At 42.6% G+C, this 14,663-nt stretch overlaps 1 protein-coding gene across 1 annotated transcript; it reads right to left on the reverse strand.

Annotated features, from left to right (window-relative positions):
- Positions 1–4,613: 4,613 nt before the first annotated feature.
- PPP1CC (protein phosphatase 1, catalytic subunit, gamma isozyme) lies at positions 4,614–14,369 on the reverse strand. The gene is given in 8 exon segments (XM_009880299.1): positions 4,614–5,810; positions 6,253–6,387; positions 6,873–7,096; positions 8,104–8,208; positions 9,853–10,083; positions 11,318–11,449; positions 14,157–14,330; positions 14,333–14,369. Coding segments are annotated over 8 exon segments (1,128 nt in total). The 3' UTR covers positions 4,614–5,720.
- Between the last annotated feature and the right edge of the window lie 294 nt (positions 14,370–14,663).

Raw genomic sequence — 14,663 nt, forward strand, 5'->3', positions numbered from 1 at the left:
GCTGCGCCCGAAAAGGGGCTCCAAGGGGGTCCCGCAGCCGCCGGGCCGGGGGTGCCCGTCCCCGGGTCCCCACTCCCCGCACCGACATTTTCCGTTTTCGCAGCTGTTTTTCCATCCCTGGGCGGGAGCTGCCGGAACAGGACACGCCGGATGGAGTTTAAACTTTTTTTTTTTTTTTAATTTTTAAACTTTTTTGTAATTCCCCCCCCCTCAGCGCGCCCGACAAACCGAGCGGACACTCAGGATTGGCATGAAATGAAACGGTGAAGCTCTGCTGAGATCAGAGCTCGGGTGCTGAGAGGGGACACAGATTAGTCCCACAAAGTAGGTGGAGGTCCGGGGATGAGGATTGCAAAAGCGTAAACCCCAGAAATGAGGCCTGGGTTTGAGCTGCCTCTGTTTATAGGCTCCCGTTTGGTCAGAAGGTCTCTTTTTGTTTAGGGTTCCCCCCTCGTTCAAACACAAGCTGGTTTTGGAAGCGCCCTGAGCAAACTCGGCTGCAAAAAAGGATCAGGGACCCGTCTCTGTTGGGCCTCTACTGGGACAAACCTGAAATAGTTCTAATTCTCCCCTAGTGAAGAAACATCCCTCCATTTTCGCACTTCTAAAGCCTAAAGACATTTGTTTCCTGGAGAGCGCCTAGAACTTTGCCTGGAACATGACAATGTTCTAGCGCCTCATCCCGAAGTAGACAGGTCTGTCCCCATCCTCCTCCCTGTGGCGATGGGGAACCGGCACTGGCAACGTCCTCCTGGAGCCCTGAACCTCCCGTCCCTCCACCATCACCCCAAACCACCTACTTGCAGAGATCAGGTGGGCACTCAGCAGAGGGACAGCAAAAGCACAACCCTGCAGCAGCAGCAGGGAGGAGTTTTATCCTGGGAGTTTCCAGCTAATTAAGGCACTTTGCTCTCAGCTGACTCCAGTAAACATCAACTCAACCAGCTAATGGTGGAAGGCACCAGCTCAGGACTGGAACTGCAGATGGCAGGTCTTCTCCTCAGAACTCAACAGACCTGACCCCCTTTGGCAGGTTTTAAGGAGAAAACAGGCAGGTTCTGCTTCCCCATGAGCTGAGTCGTCTTTGTACTGTGTGGGCTCACCCGGCCCCTGAGCACAGCCGCTGAGCAGAGCTACCAGGGTCATCCCAAACGTGAAGCCTCATCCTTAGAATTTAAACAAAGTCCCAATAATCGGTACGTGCACGCAGAGCTGCGAGGGGCTGCGCGTTAACCACGTCCGTGAGGTGCCTCGGCGGTCTGGCGGGAGGAGACACTGCCAGGGGAGCCGTGAAGCTCTTGGCGCGGACCAGGCTGGTGCTGGGGCGCAATTTAAGGGTGAATCCAACGTTACAGGACTGGAGCAGGGGATGGTCCACTGCCAGCGGGTTAAACATCCCATTTCTACACTTTTTTTTTTACAGTAACCGCATACTTTTTGACAAGCCAAGTCTGTCCATCTCCGTCTGAGCTCTCCGCTCTGGGATGATGAGGGTCAGGACTGTGTGCCTGAGCTGCAGAGGGTGAAGCCCATGGACTCCCCAAAGCCCCGGGGCAGAGCCTGGTGCCACCCTCAGCACCACCGCCAGCCCCAGGACCACCAGTGGCTGCTGTTCCCGCGGGGCAGGACATTGGTACCAGCCTCAGGGCAGAGTTGGCCCCTGGCAGTGAAATTCCAGCATACAAGGGACTGATGTTGTCCGGTGTCAGCGCTGGTCACCCACAGTCCGAGGGGAACAGGGACAGAAGGCAGCCAGCAGAATGAAGAATGGATTGGACTGCACCTTGCAAAGAAAAAGAGCTTTTTAAACTTAAAACCAAATGCTAATGAAAACAAGAGACCAGAGGATGTTTTCTAACACCGAAACCCCTGGGGCTCAAGCCCCTCTTTTCAACAGAAGCGAGAAGGGTTGAAAACCCAACTGCTTGGAAAGAGCTCAACCTCAGAACTCACCAGCTGCCTAAAAGCCCTGAGGGGAGCATGCTTTGTGTAGTAACTTCGAGTAAGAACTGCTTTAGGTGGAACCTCGGGGGTGGCACATCCCAAAGTGGACAGGTCTGTCCCCATCCTCCTCCCTGTGGCGATGGGGAACCGGCACTGGCAACGTCCTCCTGGAGCCCTGAACCTCCCGTCCCTCCACCATCACCCCAATGGAGGGGGGTAGCTCAGCCCACCTCCAGCACCCCCCGACGGCCCCCCGCCCCCTCTAGTCCCCCACCACAGACGCCCCAGGCGCCGTGGCTGCAGGGTCCAGTTCTCATTCAATAATTAATATCGGTCAGAATTTAAACTTGGGTTTAAAGCACATCGTGCACATCAGGGACTTGCGTGCCTGAAACGCCTGTATCCTCCCGTGGAGCCCTGAGTGCCGTCGGGGAGCTGGGCTTACGCTGGCAGCAAAATTAATGTTTTGTTGTTGGTTTTTAAGTACCGCAGCTTCGCCCAACAACTCAGGACTGAAAGCCACAACAGCACTGACGCATCCTAAAGCAAACCAGGAACAATCAGAGATGACCTGTCCTGAAAATTTGCCCTTTGACAGCCAGATGGGCAAAGAGGGCTCACTTCATTTCAGAGAAACACACCACTCGTTAGAGCAACATCCAAATCAATATAGTGCCTCAGATCTCGCCACTCTTTTCCAGAGTAACACAATGACGTTAGAGTTGGGTGTACCACAAAAGGCACAAGATGATTGAAGAGAACTTGGGTTTATCACCACTTTCCTGCTACCTTTTGTGGCGATCTCCAGCAAAGCCTGGTGCCCTGCCTGCTACAGCCCACCCTTCGTGACTTCTGTGGAGCTTTGGGCCAGTGGGGCTGTGGGGAGAAGGGCCTCAGGAGGCTCACGTGCTCTTCTCTCCATTCTGTGTGTAAAGCAGGTGTTCCTACAAGTACCATGGAAAAAAAATAGGGAATTGGCAGCTGCTGCTCCTTCCTCCACTGATGAAAACCCCCCAACCCCAACACATGGGCATAAAACGTGACTCTCAACCTCTGATCACAACCTGTAGCCAGATCAGCAGGTCGTCTTTCCTTCCTGCCACTGCAGCGCAGCAGAAACCTTTTCACCTCCACCACAGCACCGTGGGACTTCCTTCAGCCCAAGCAGCTGGGGAGCCTGAGGTTCGTGAGCCACCCCAGGGGAATGCAGCCAAGCAGAAAATGCAGCCCAGAATAGGCGCGTGTGTCACTAAAACTGCATTTGAGAGAAAAAAAACAAGTCACAGAGGAAAAAAAGGTGTGACACAGTGACACACAGAATGGTTGGTGAGCTAATAGTTGCGGAGACAGGTTAATGCATTCCTTTAGATACACGTAAAATAAAACCTGGTTCCGTGTGTGCACCATTATTCACCAGATCAATAAAAGACATCCAGGTGACTGTTTTACAAGAAGGGAAAGAAATTATAGAGCTATAAAGAAAAACCACAAATGTGATTTAAAGGATGAAAGTAAGTTTGTGAGAAAGCCTTTAACAGGCAATCTCTGACACCTAATCTAATGAGCCGATTAAAAGTTACCAAGAGGTGGTTCAATTAATTAGCTTTAGAGGGAGCAGAAAATAAAAAAGTCTTTGGAGTAGGAAAAAGGCTCTTTGATTTGGCCAAGAAATAATTTAGAAACCAAAATCAATGGCTGGGGACCACCCAGAAGATGCATTCTTGTCAAAAAAGTTCAGCTCACTCCAGAAGCGAAGGGAAACTCATCTGCTAAGCGGGACACCAGGAGAGAGATGGCGATTTATCTGCGCTGGGCATTCAGTGACAAACTCCTTCTTCATAACCAGACTCCACCAAGCACCACAAGTTTACCACTGCAGCTGTTTTAGAAAAGGCTGAACAAGCCACCTCATTTGACTTCCAAAACTCTTGCAGCGTTTTTCAGAAGGCACATGAGAGGCAGCAGAGGGATACGGACCAACAGGGCGCTCCTGTCAAGGGCGAGAGCGGATAGCCCAGAGCTGGCGTCACACCTTGTCCATCACCTTCAATTCAACCTGCTTTAGCTGGCGTAACAGCAAACCTTGCTAAAACAACAGACACCAGTGGTAGTCTACTCAACTTTACTTCTTCACCAAGAATTTACAGTTCTTCAATTAAGTACCAGAGGAAATTGGTCTTGTCCTCAGCTACGACGCTCTTAGGTCCACAGTCCCAACACAGCTGCCTTGTACTCAAGGCACACCCCACTCAAAACATGGAACGATGAACACTAGCCAAGATGAGCGTGTCCTCCCACGCACGCGTACCTCTGGGAACCGCCGCTGCTACCCTGACCACAGGCTGTGAAAAACAGAAGTTCAGATACCAGTGTCTTCCGTTGCTGAACTGCAGCGTTCTGACTTGTCTGAGAGTTCTGCAGATCCACAGCAACGCACAAAGAGCTCCGGGAGCTTCATGCCTGCGCCCCCGCCTCTGGTGCAATACATGCACTAAAGCTCCAGAGCCAGATCCGAATCCAACGCTCCTGTTTAAGAGCGTACCTCTAGTGCTTGCAGCTGAGACAAATCCAAACCAAGAATTTGTGCGCTTCCAGAACAATTTATTTACCCGCGTCAGTTCCTCTGGTAGCAGCAGTGTATACGTTGTGATAAACTGACACTGAGAGGATTTAACAATTTCTTCATTTAATAAGTGATTTTCACTACATGGTATTGTACACTGTTATCTGTTCAAAAAAGATTAACAGTTTTTAAAAAACAAGATTCTGTGAGAGATTTATATAAACCGGTGATCAAGATCAACGCCTCTGGTTGGCTTATCAAGCTATTTTCTAGGTTTCTTTGTAGAACAAAGTCCTTAGGCTAAACCGCACAGACCCATTCGGGCAGATCTAGAACCATCTCCGTAACTCCCATCTTTCTGACACTGGCTGCCACAGGACGGATGCCCCTGGAAAACGGTCCACTTGATTGAACATACGGAAACTGTACAAAAATGTATTTACTTTTACCAGGAATAGAATAAACAGCACAGCATTTCTACTTGCCATGTCAAGTCAGGACTTCCTTTTGTCTCCCGGAGGAGGCGGGAACGGACAGCCCTGCCAACTCAGTGCGGTGGGTCGTGTACAAACAGTTTTCTAAGCGAACTTTGGCTTCAGGAAAGAGACACAAACACTTAAAATAATGGCTTTAATTGTCATTTGAAGTATACGGAGAGGGATGTGTGTCAATTAAATATACATCATACCAGTGATGCTGGCAAGGTGGAAGGTTATTCCTAATGTTGACAGCAATAAAACTAACGTGTACATGACAAGACATTAAAAGAAAAGCAATCCCTTTAAAACAAAATTTAACGTAAAAAAAAGTTCACAGTGGTTTGTATAAACAGTATGTAATTTCTGACATTAACAAATTTCTACTCTCACAGCACACTAGTGCCCTCTTTAGATCCTAAAGAAGAAAACAAGCATTTACACTACTCATTGTACAGATTCAGAAAGTCAGTTGTACAATTACCCATAATGACAGGAGAAGATGCTGTGGAGTGTACAGCTGTAACACCAACGAAAGGGAACTTTAAAACTCTTTTCCTGGGAGGGAGAAAAGTCTTTCATTCGCTGTTACAACCAGCAAATGCCATTCATCAAATCAAAAAGAAAACCACAAACACATTATTCTATTTTGAGCAAGCTGAACAGTACACATTACGGTTTTAAAAATGGAGGTTATATACTATAATACAAGTCCCAACAAGGCAGCGCCAAAGTGACTATTTCTTTGCTTGTTTTGTGATCATACCCCTGGGAGGCGTTACGGGTCTGCTGGAATTGGGCTTCTTTTTCTCTGCAGGTTTCAAAATCTGAAAAGATAGTTCAGTCATTTAGCAAAAAGTTTTAGCTTTCTTACAATCAAACAATTAATTCAGTGGTGAAAGCATTATAACGGTCATCTGGACAAGTAATAAATGTGCCAATAAATAAATAACCGTTTCCTACTCAAGCTATGACAGGGCTTAGAGCAGCTAATCTGAGCGCCCACGGCAATGGAAGCCGGCTAACAGCTGACAGCGTGGCTTGCGTGATTTAATTCCAGGGTAAAACAGTTCATCTGCTCACACCAGCAAGGGCTTATCACATTTTTGAAGACATGAGTGCAAACACAGCCCTGTCTACATGTGATATCAGTAAAGATCTATTTGAAACAAGCATTATGGTTTTGTAACAGTAACGTACCAATTCAGACTAGAGCAAGTTTAAAGTCTGACTACGCCAACTAGGAGGTAAAATCTTCAGATACCATACCTGAAAGGAGCACATTAAAGTTTCATCCACACTCATCATGGCACCCGCATTATCAAATTCTCCACAGTAATTTGGGGCAGAAAAGAGAGTTACCAATTGCCTTTTTGCAAAAAACTCATATCCATCTTCAACAACCTTTAGAGAGAAAAGCAGAAACATCAGACTGGACAACTTCTTCCCACCAAGATGCAAAGCAACTTTAACAGAGCCAGCAGCTGAAAAACTGTCTCCATGTAAGGAGCACGAGTTCCAAACTTTTACACCGCAACAGAAGACCATCGCAGGATCCAGGTTAGCAATAGAGTCCATTAGCAATGAGAAAAGCATGACTCTGCTAGGTTCAAGACAATCTTGTTCAGGAATTAGAGCCTCAGTTTATATACTGAGAAAAAAACCCGTTCATTACATGGGTTGTTAGACACTGGGACAAGTTGTTCAGAGACAGCAGAATCTCCATCCTTGCAAATATTTAAAACTTGGCTGGACAAATTCCTCAGCAACTCAGGTTTATGGGTTTGTCCTGTGTTGAGTACATGCATGTAGGGGTTGGACCAGATGACCACCTCAGGTCCCTTGGAACCTCAATTATTCTGTGGTTTAAATGTACAAAATTAAAATACCTGATGAGCTCTACATATGAGATCCAAATCATGTTTATGGAGAAACTTAGCAACCACTTCAGCACCAAACGTGAAGGACACTCCTCTGTCATTTTCACCCCATCCTAAGACATCCTTGTCAGGGTCAGACCACAAGAGATCACAAAGTAGGCCTTGATCTGGTACATCGGTGGGCCGCATAATTCGTCTTATCTGTTCCATTGACTGAAGGTCTGGTGACAAACCTGTTCAGAGTTAAGACACAGCAGTTCACATTGCAGTCCAACTTTGCTCTGCAAAACTGAGGTATTAATTCAAGACAAAAATAATTTGCAAACTGATTCACCATTGCAATTTTAAGTAGTTCAATGGCAATGTTAACTGATGTTTTTTAAATCCAGCATTTGTTTTAAAGCTTTTGTAATAGAAGACAAGTCACTTTCTCTACGATTTACTGGAAGCAAGATAAGCAAAGCCATTTCCACATTTTACAGGATTACAATAATCTCACTGTAATATTTTGCAAGTGTCTGTTAAGAGAGTTGTTAAGTAAAAGTGGCATCAATACCAGAAATCACAGGGTATGATTATTTTAACGATCAAGCCTAGTAATATGAAATACAGCATCAAACAGACCTCATACCATTTTTCACTGACATGTCTCCCTGGGCAACTGTAATTACTTGCAAGTGAAAAAGCATTTAAGGTGCAATATGTATTTTATTACTTTGAAAAGTTGCAGGAAGCAGGTATTACGTAGCATAGCAGAGCCAATTTCTACAAATGAAACTCCAAATCTGCCAGGTTAAATGGGGCTTTGAGCAACCCAATCTAGTGAAAGATGTCCCTGCCCATGGCAGGGGGGGATTCTACTAAATGATCTTTAAAGGTGCCTTTCAACCCAAACCATTCTACAACTCTATGAAAATGTATGCTTTCAGAATGTACATAAAACTCCTGGTCATGTAAGTCTAAAAAACCTACAAGAATTCTTTACTCAAAAGGAGATGCTATTCACTATGCCTTTTGGTATAAAAGGAAAAGCAAATCATTGAGTCTGAACTTACAAAGCTACCAGCTCAATGATTCACAAAACTGACACTAATCAAGCTCAACCCTACCTCATACGCAAGCCAAGGCAGAGAAAAATCCCTCAAGTTTTGAAGCTTCAGCAATGTAAACATGAAAATTTCCATGACTGATACTGGAGTATTACAGTTTCTCAAATATCCACTAAGGAACTATTACTTACCCCCATGACAGCAGAATATTTTCTCATCCACAATAGCTGCAATTGGTAAACAGTTAAAACAGTCTGTGAAGGTTTTCCACAGCTTAATGTTGTATCTCCTCTTACCTAGAAGACATTTTGGAGAAAAAACACTCAATATGCTTTTCCAACCCAACTACAACCAACCTAAGATGGCTGCCTTAAGTTTCTTATGACTTGCAACACGTCAGCGTTAAATCCTATAGACAATGTATCTTCTCTGGTATCTGCGGGCATAGTTTATTGCTTCTGAGAAAGTTGCAAAGTCTCTTGCAGTGTGGCAGGGCACTCTGAAGCGGCTCTCAGGATAGCACATGTCTGTTCAACAGAACGAGAGACTTTCCACTGTTGGCAGCCAGACTCTTCAGTCCCAACTTTGCTTTGGAAAAATTATCCCTTGGAGAATTTGATCCATTTCAGAAAATCCTGTCATTTGCTGTTTTCTTCAGGAGAAGAGAGTAATTTTTCAAAAGCAGACTTTCTTTAAACTTCAGCTAGACTTTACCACATAAAATCTCTCTAGGCAATGAAACAGGACTGAAAAATGAAACTGCTACAGTTTTACTTTCAAAGGGACTCTCCCAACAGATATGAACCCTGAACATATTTGCAATGTATGACTAAGCCTGTGATTAATCTCTGAGGAGTCAACTCTGAAATACCACACATCTTTGTTTCCTCACTGAAGGAGAACAAGACATGGAGAGTACATCTTGTAAGCTACAAGCCAAGCATGTCCCATAACACAAGTTGTGAGAATGCTTCAGTGCACAATTAATTGAACAGTTTAATCTCATCTACATTATCTGGATTTATTAAGTCACATCCTTTGAAACATGAACATACAGTTCTACTTCACAGCTAAATTACTTGTTATGTCAGGGTAAGGTCTACGTATAGTGTCCGTCACAACAGACCTTCTTGATGCACTCTGCAGTGACAGAGCTGGTACATTAACTGCATAGCAACATTGCATTTGTTCAAAAGGAGAGCTCATGATGCCAAATAAATACAAGCACATTTCTTCACTAAGAGGCTGACGCACTGGTTCAAGTAACAACTTCTGCAGCTGAAGCCATCTACTGAAAGAGCGAGCATCTGGTGCTCAATCCAAGCATGCATCGCACTGAAGGCTTCATGCATGCTTTGCCCCATTTATTAAAAGAAATACTGGTTTTAGACAAAGCAACAGCACAGAACATTCTAGACTGCATCCAGAGAAGGGTGAAGACTTTTTTTTTTTAAAAAAAACCCCAACATTACAAAGTTACAGGTCTTCATATGAAGTAGATTGCAAGCATTGTAACATAACCACAGTAAAGACCAGCCCATTCTCCAAGTTAAGTTACAACACAAATACACATCATCAACATCCCTCAGATGAAGGAAACATAGGTGAATTTTTGTAAAGCACATCAAGTAAAATTCTCTCATCTCTCATTAGATGACCTTATCTTAGGAACTTCAACAGTATGTACCAGTGAGAATCGTTAGTTAGCATAGTGGCCAATAAATAAAATTACCCACTTGCACGCTGCTTTGTACTGTGAGGACTGGCCTCCAATAGGATCAAGGAAAGTACACATTTCCCATCCTAAAATAGGCTAAGGGCCCCCCCGAAGTGCGCAAAGGCAACTGCAAGTTAGGAAGGAATCATCTAGCACTGCAACACTAGCACCTCCTACCCTGCTTCCCCAAGTCAAAGATGCACACACCATCTGTATTACTTACATTCATCATAAAATCCATAAATTCTATTGATGCTGGCACATTCATGGTTCCCTCTGAGGAGGAAAAAATTCTCTGGATATTTAATTTTGTAGGCCAATAGAAGACAAATTGTTTCTAAAGACTGTTTTCCTCTGTCAACATAATCACCAAGGAACAGGTAGTTGCTTTCTGGTGGAAAACCTCCATATTCAAAGAGTCGAAGCAAGTCATAGTACTGTCCATGGATGTCACCTGTAAAGAGTATTCAGAAACAACATGTAAGTGACCCTTTGCTACATTCTTTGATTGATTCTAGAGAAAAAACAAATGAATGACACTTCAGAAAGAAAAAAGTCTGCAGTTAGATACTGCCTACAACAAACTTAAAAATGGAAATAAAATGATCACATTCTGAAGTTTTACATCTATGTAATGCAATGGTTAACCGCACTAAGATGAAGTATGTAGCTACTTAAAAGTATTCACACTCATGTAAAACAAAATCAAGATTCCAAGAAACCAACTGCATGTTCAAATGAAAACCTGACATCCAGTTAAATCCTTTACTTGACTAGTGGCTGTGAGATCAGGAACCTTTACCTCATTCTTGGTATTTCCACACAGCATTAGTAATATTGATGGAAAACCAACCACTTGGGGAACTTGTTTGCTTTGTACCATCTCTGGTGTTTTCTGGAAACACTTAGTAATTCAAATTCTAGCAGTGAAGTTGCATTCAAAATGAAACTGGCATTTCTGCCTTTGGTTTAAATCATGGTTTTGTTTCTGACAAGCAGAACACTAAATCATGGTTTTAGGCTACCAATGTTATAAATACTGAACAAGCTACTTCAATCTGAAGTAAATCTCCAGTGTTAGAGTAAGATAAAATACTGTTTGCCAGAAGCTTTTAAAAGTGCATTTACTGAGGCTTTTATTTTGACATTCTTCATTCTTTTAGCATAACTAGACATATACGTGTGTGCAAAATGAGCACCACTGTGTACAAGTATGGTGAAACCAAACTAGAAGGTAATTTCAAGAAACAGTACAGAAATTTAAGTTTCCAGCAGGATTTTAAAATATTGTCAAACCACTGTTCAACTCTGAACAGCAGCTACAATAAACTACTGTAGTTCTCCTTTGTTTCCCCTTGTTCAGTCATGACTGGGCCAAACATTATTGCATTGATACAAAACCTCATTTCCAAAGCTTCATGTCAATCCCCAAAACTGGAACAGTTACTTTTTGGGTTTGGATTATTTTGGTCCCCACTGCAATTCCCAGGTGTGTTACCTCCTTCTCAACTCCTCCACCCTAAGCAGCCAGCATGATTTTATTTTCCCTTTTGCTACCATCATTTATTAGTCCCACCGTTAATAGGTGAAAAGTAGCATCTGGCATTTGTTCTCTGCTTAAGGTCTGCGTTTACCTGACACACACACACACACCCTGCCCCATATCAAATCATAACCACAGTACTCACCACATATTTTCAGTGGAGCTTCAAGTTCTAGTAGAATAGGCTGACTCAGAAAGATTTCTCTGGATTTCAAGCACAGTCCTCTAATTTCATTCTCTTGAAGTTGGACATTTTTGCCAGGTTTTGAGCCTCGCACTGTCAGGAAGAGTCACAAGTCAGTTATCAAAATCAACAATATCCCTAGTGTTATTTTAAGAGCCTGACTAAATGCCACTGTAATACAGAATGAGAAGATAACCGGGTAGTATCAGTCTGCTGAGGCAAACTGCACTGCTGTGTTATCAGAGCAGTGTGTTCTGTTTCAGTTATATGTTACTTTCATTTAACAGAATTCCTGGCTCAACACTTCCCCCATTAAATGTCATATTTTAAATAGCATCAGTTTAGTTCTATTTAGTTATAAAACCTGTCTTGGACAATGTGACTATATATATATTTTTTTTTTTAAATGAAGCAGTTATATACTTGTTCTCTGGAAAGCTATCTGAACTCGAGAAAAGGAAATCTCCCACTTAATAATCAACATCACAGCTTGTATGTGCAACCCTCCCTAAACTATCATATAACTTTGCCCAAGACAGCATCTAAACAAACAAGACCACAGTACCCATAAATACTGTACTGCCCCGTTCTACACCGCAATTAGCAAACATCGAAGAAAAATAAGCATGATTGGAAGGTCAGAAAGACTTTTGGATCACAGTGACAGAACACCTCTCCTTATCACTGCATTTGAGCACAGCAAAAGACAAGCTAGTAAGAGATCTATCTGCCAGCCTCAGACCACCCTTCCCCAGCCCCACTTCCCCCCCCCTTCACTGCTTCAGTCTCCCCCACTGCAATTCACAATAGTAGTTTTCCCTCAATATCCATCAAAGCTTTTCTAGTCTGGACAATCACACCAGCTTGGCCTAAACAAGTTTTACCATCACCAGCACAGCTTTCTCTCCATTTATCTATCACCCCCTCCCTTCCCGCAATTTCTGTTGCCTAGAAATACAAATGGCTACAATTCTGTAACTATGGCTAAATTGCATGCAACAGCATCTATCAGGGTTAGGGTGAGACTAAGTAAAAAACTGTGATTATGCCATTACTGGTGAAGCTGCTTATATTTTTATTTGGTGTCAAAACCAGTGACAACATGGAGCACTGATATGGTTGAAGCAAAAACCCTTTAGCAAATTCCAGTAAGATTATGGAATAAGAGCAGTCATCTTCTACAACATAACCCATTGGCTTAGCCACATCAAAGTTGAATGACCTCAGAACTCTTGCCTCAGATGCCTGGCAACACTCAGACAACACCTCCAGAAACAAAATTGCTATACTGGTAATATGTTCTCTAGTTAGGCGACTTACTGTGTACAACTCGTATGGCATTGAGACTGAAAAAATCTGTGCTCTTATCCAAAAAGGCTTGATCTTTAGATGCAAAAAAAGCAAGCAACGAAACCCACACCCTTTCAAAGACAAGAACCTATGCAATATTATCTTCCTGAATTCCTAAATAACCTTTTTACATTCCATTTCAGTCTAATTCCCTTGATACTGTTTAACCTCAGAGTGAGATATCTGGAAGGTACAGATGACTCAAATCTCTGTACTGTCACTGTGTGCACTACATGAAATCAAGAAGAGAAAACTGCAGTAGGAAAGACTGGGGAGGAGGGCAGGAGAGGGGCATGTTTTAGGAAGAGTAAGAACAAAAACAGTTGTGTTCCAAAGGGATTACAGTTTCTCATTAGCACAGAAGTTTCCTACTTTTGTGCAAGCCTCTGATCTAGAGTAGAAATTCTTCAGTCAGCATGCATGTTATCTAGATCAAGAATAATGATTGTGTAATATCCATCCATAAAATGAAGTGTCATTGGATGCAATCTCTGCCAGCACTTACAGTGCTACTACCAAAACTGTTCTACCCTTCATACTGACTCCCAGAGACCCTAATCATGGTGGCACAGGCTGCCCTACAGAATCATTGACAATACCCTAAACCACAAAACCTTTCTTCAAATAAGCTTCAAAATTAAACTTCAGTTCAAATTACAATGTATACAGACAGTGTCATTAAGTTGATTGTAGGTCAAAAGTCATGGCTTTAATAAATGTTATCTTTCAAGCAATACACGCTCCCTTATTGTTCACTGCCTATATATTATCACTCAACACTGACATTACATAGCAACACTGGAATTACCACTAAACTTCATGTCTTCCATTAAAATATTCGAAGTAATGAAGCATATAAATGAAAGTTAAATCTTTGTCACAGCAGTTTATCATGCATGAAGCTTTTCATCCACACAGTAATTTTTTCATCTATACAGTAATTTTCCAAACACTGCTGAGCAACAAGCAAGTTACTCAAAATGCCAAATATCCAGAAGCAATAAAGCACAGAAATTTATAGAATAAAGTGATTAGATGGCTGAATTACAAATGTTAAATTTTCCCCTACAATTCACCTTTGTCTTTGAGATAATACAATATACTTGCATTTAGTTTTATGAGAAGCCAAAAATCTAACTTTCCATGATTTGGTCTTGTTAGAAATTGCTAAAACCAAACCCTGTATCTCACATCCATAAATTAAGAAATATAAAAATTATACAGACTACGTAATGCACTGAGTCACTAAAGCTCATGAATAAAGCATACGCATTCATTTTTGCTGAGGATTAAATGAAAATCTGAAAACTGACTGTTTCAGATACAAATTTCCTATGTTTCTCCAATATATTTTCACTGAACCAGTATAATCTTCATGCAGTGTTAGTCATCTGCTTGCAGAAATTCTCGACAAGATAAAATGATGCTTTGCTGCAGTTCACAAACTCACTAGTACAGATACCAGAAGGACGAAAGAACAGGACAATTTGATTCAGTCCTGTAGCACACTGCCTGCCAATGACATTTTGACCACTTTCATCCAACACTGCATTGGTACAGAAGAAATGAGAGTGTTCAGTTTCATCTAACATTGACCTACATATCCTGAAAAGCTGGAAAAAATATTTTTGGCTTCAGAAGAATCAAATATGCAGAAACGCATCCTGGTTTGAGAAATCTGTATTTTTAGCGCAAGGAGCTTCTCATCCACAATGAAAGAGCTGGCAAGGAAATGCAGGACGTTCAGTCTGAATGATTTCTTAAAAGGTTTCTCTGAGTCTTCAAGTTACTTAGTCCACTAAAGAAAGGCAAAAATAATATACTATGAAAAATATGTTGTGTTTACAGTTTCTTTTCTCTGCTTTGGACCAAAACAAGGCAGCTTGTAGAGATCAGACAGTACAATACTAATTGGCAGCTTGGTCATAAAGTCAAAAGAGCAGCTCAATAGTACTGT

The sequence above is a fragment of the Charadrius vociferus genome, unplaced genomic scaffold (genome assembly GCF_000708025.1).
Source record: "Charadrius vociferus isolate BGI_N301 unplaced genomic scaffold, ASM70802v2 scaffold332, whole genome shotgun sequence".
NCBI classification, from domain to species: domain Eukaryota; kingdom Metazoa; phylum Chordata; class Aves; order Charadriiformes; family Charadriidae; genus Charadrius; species Charadrius vociferus.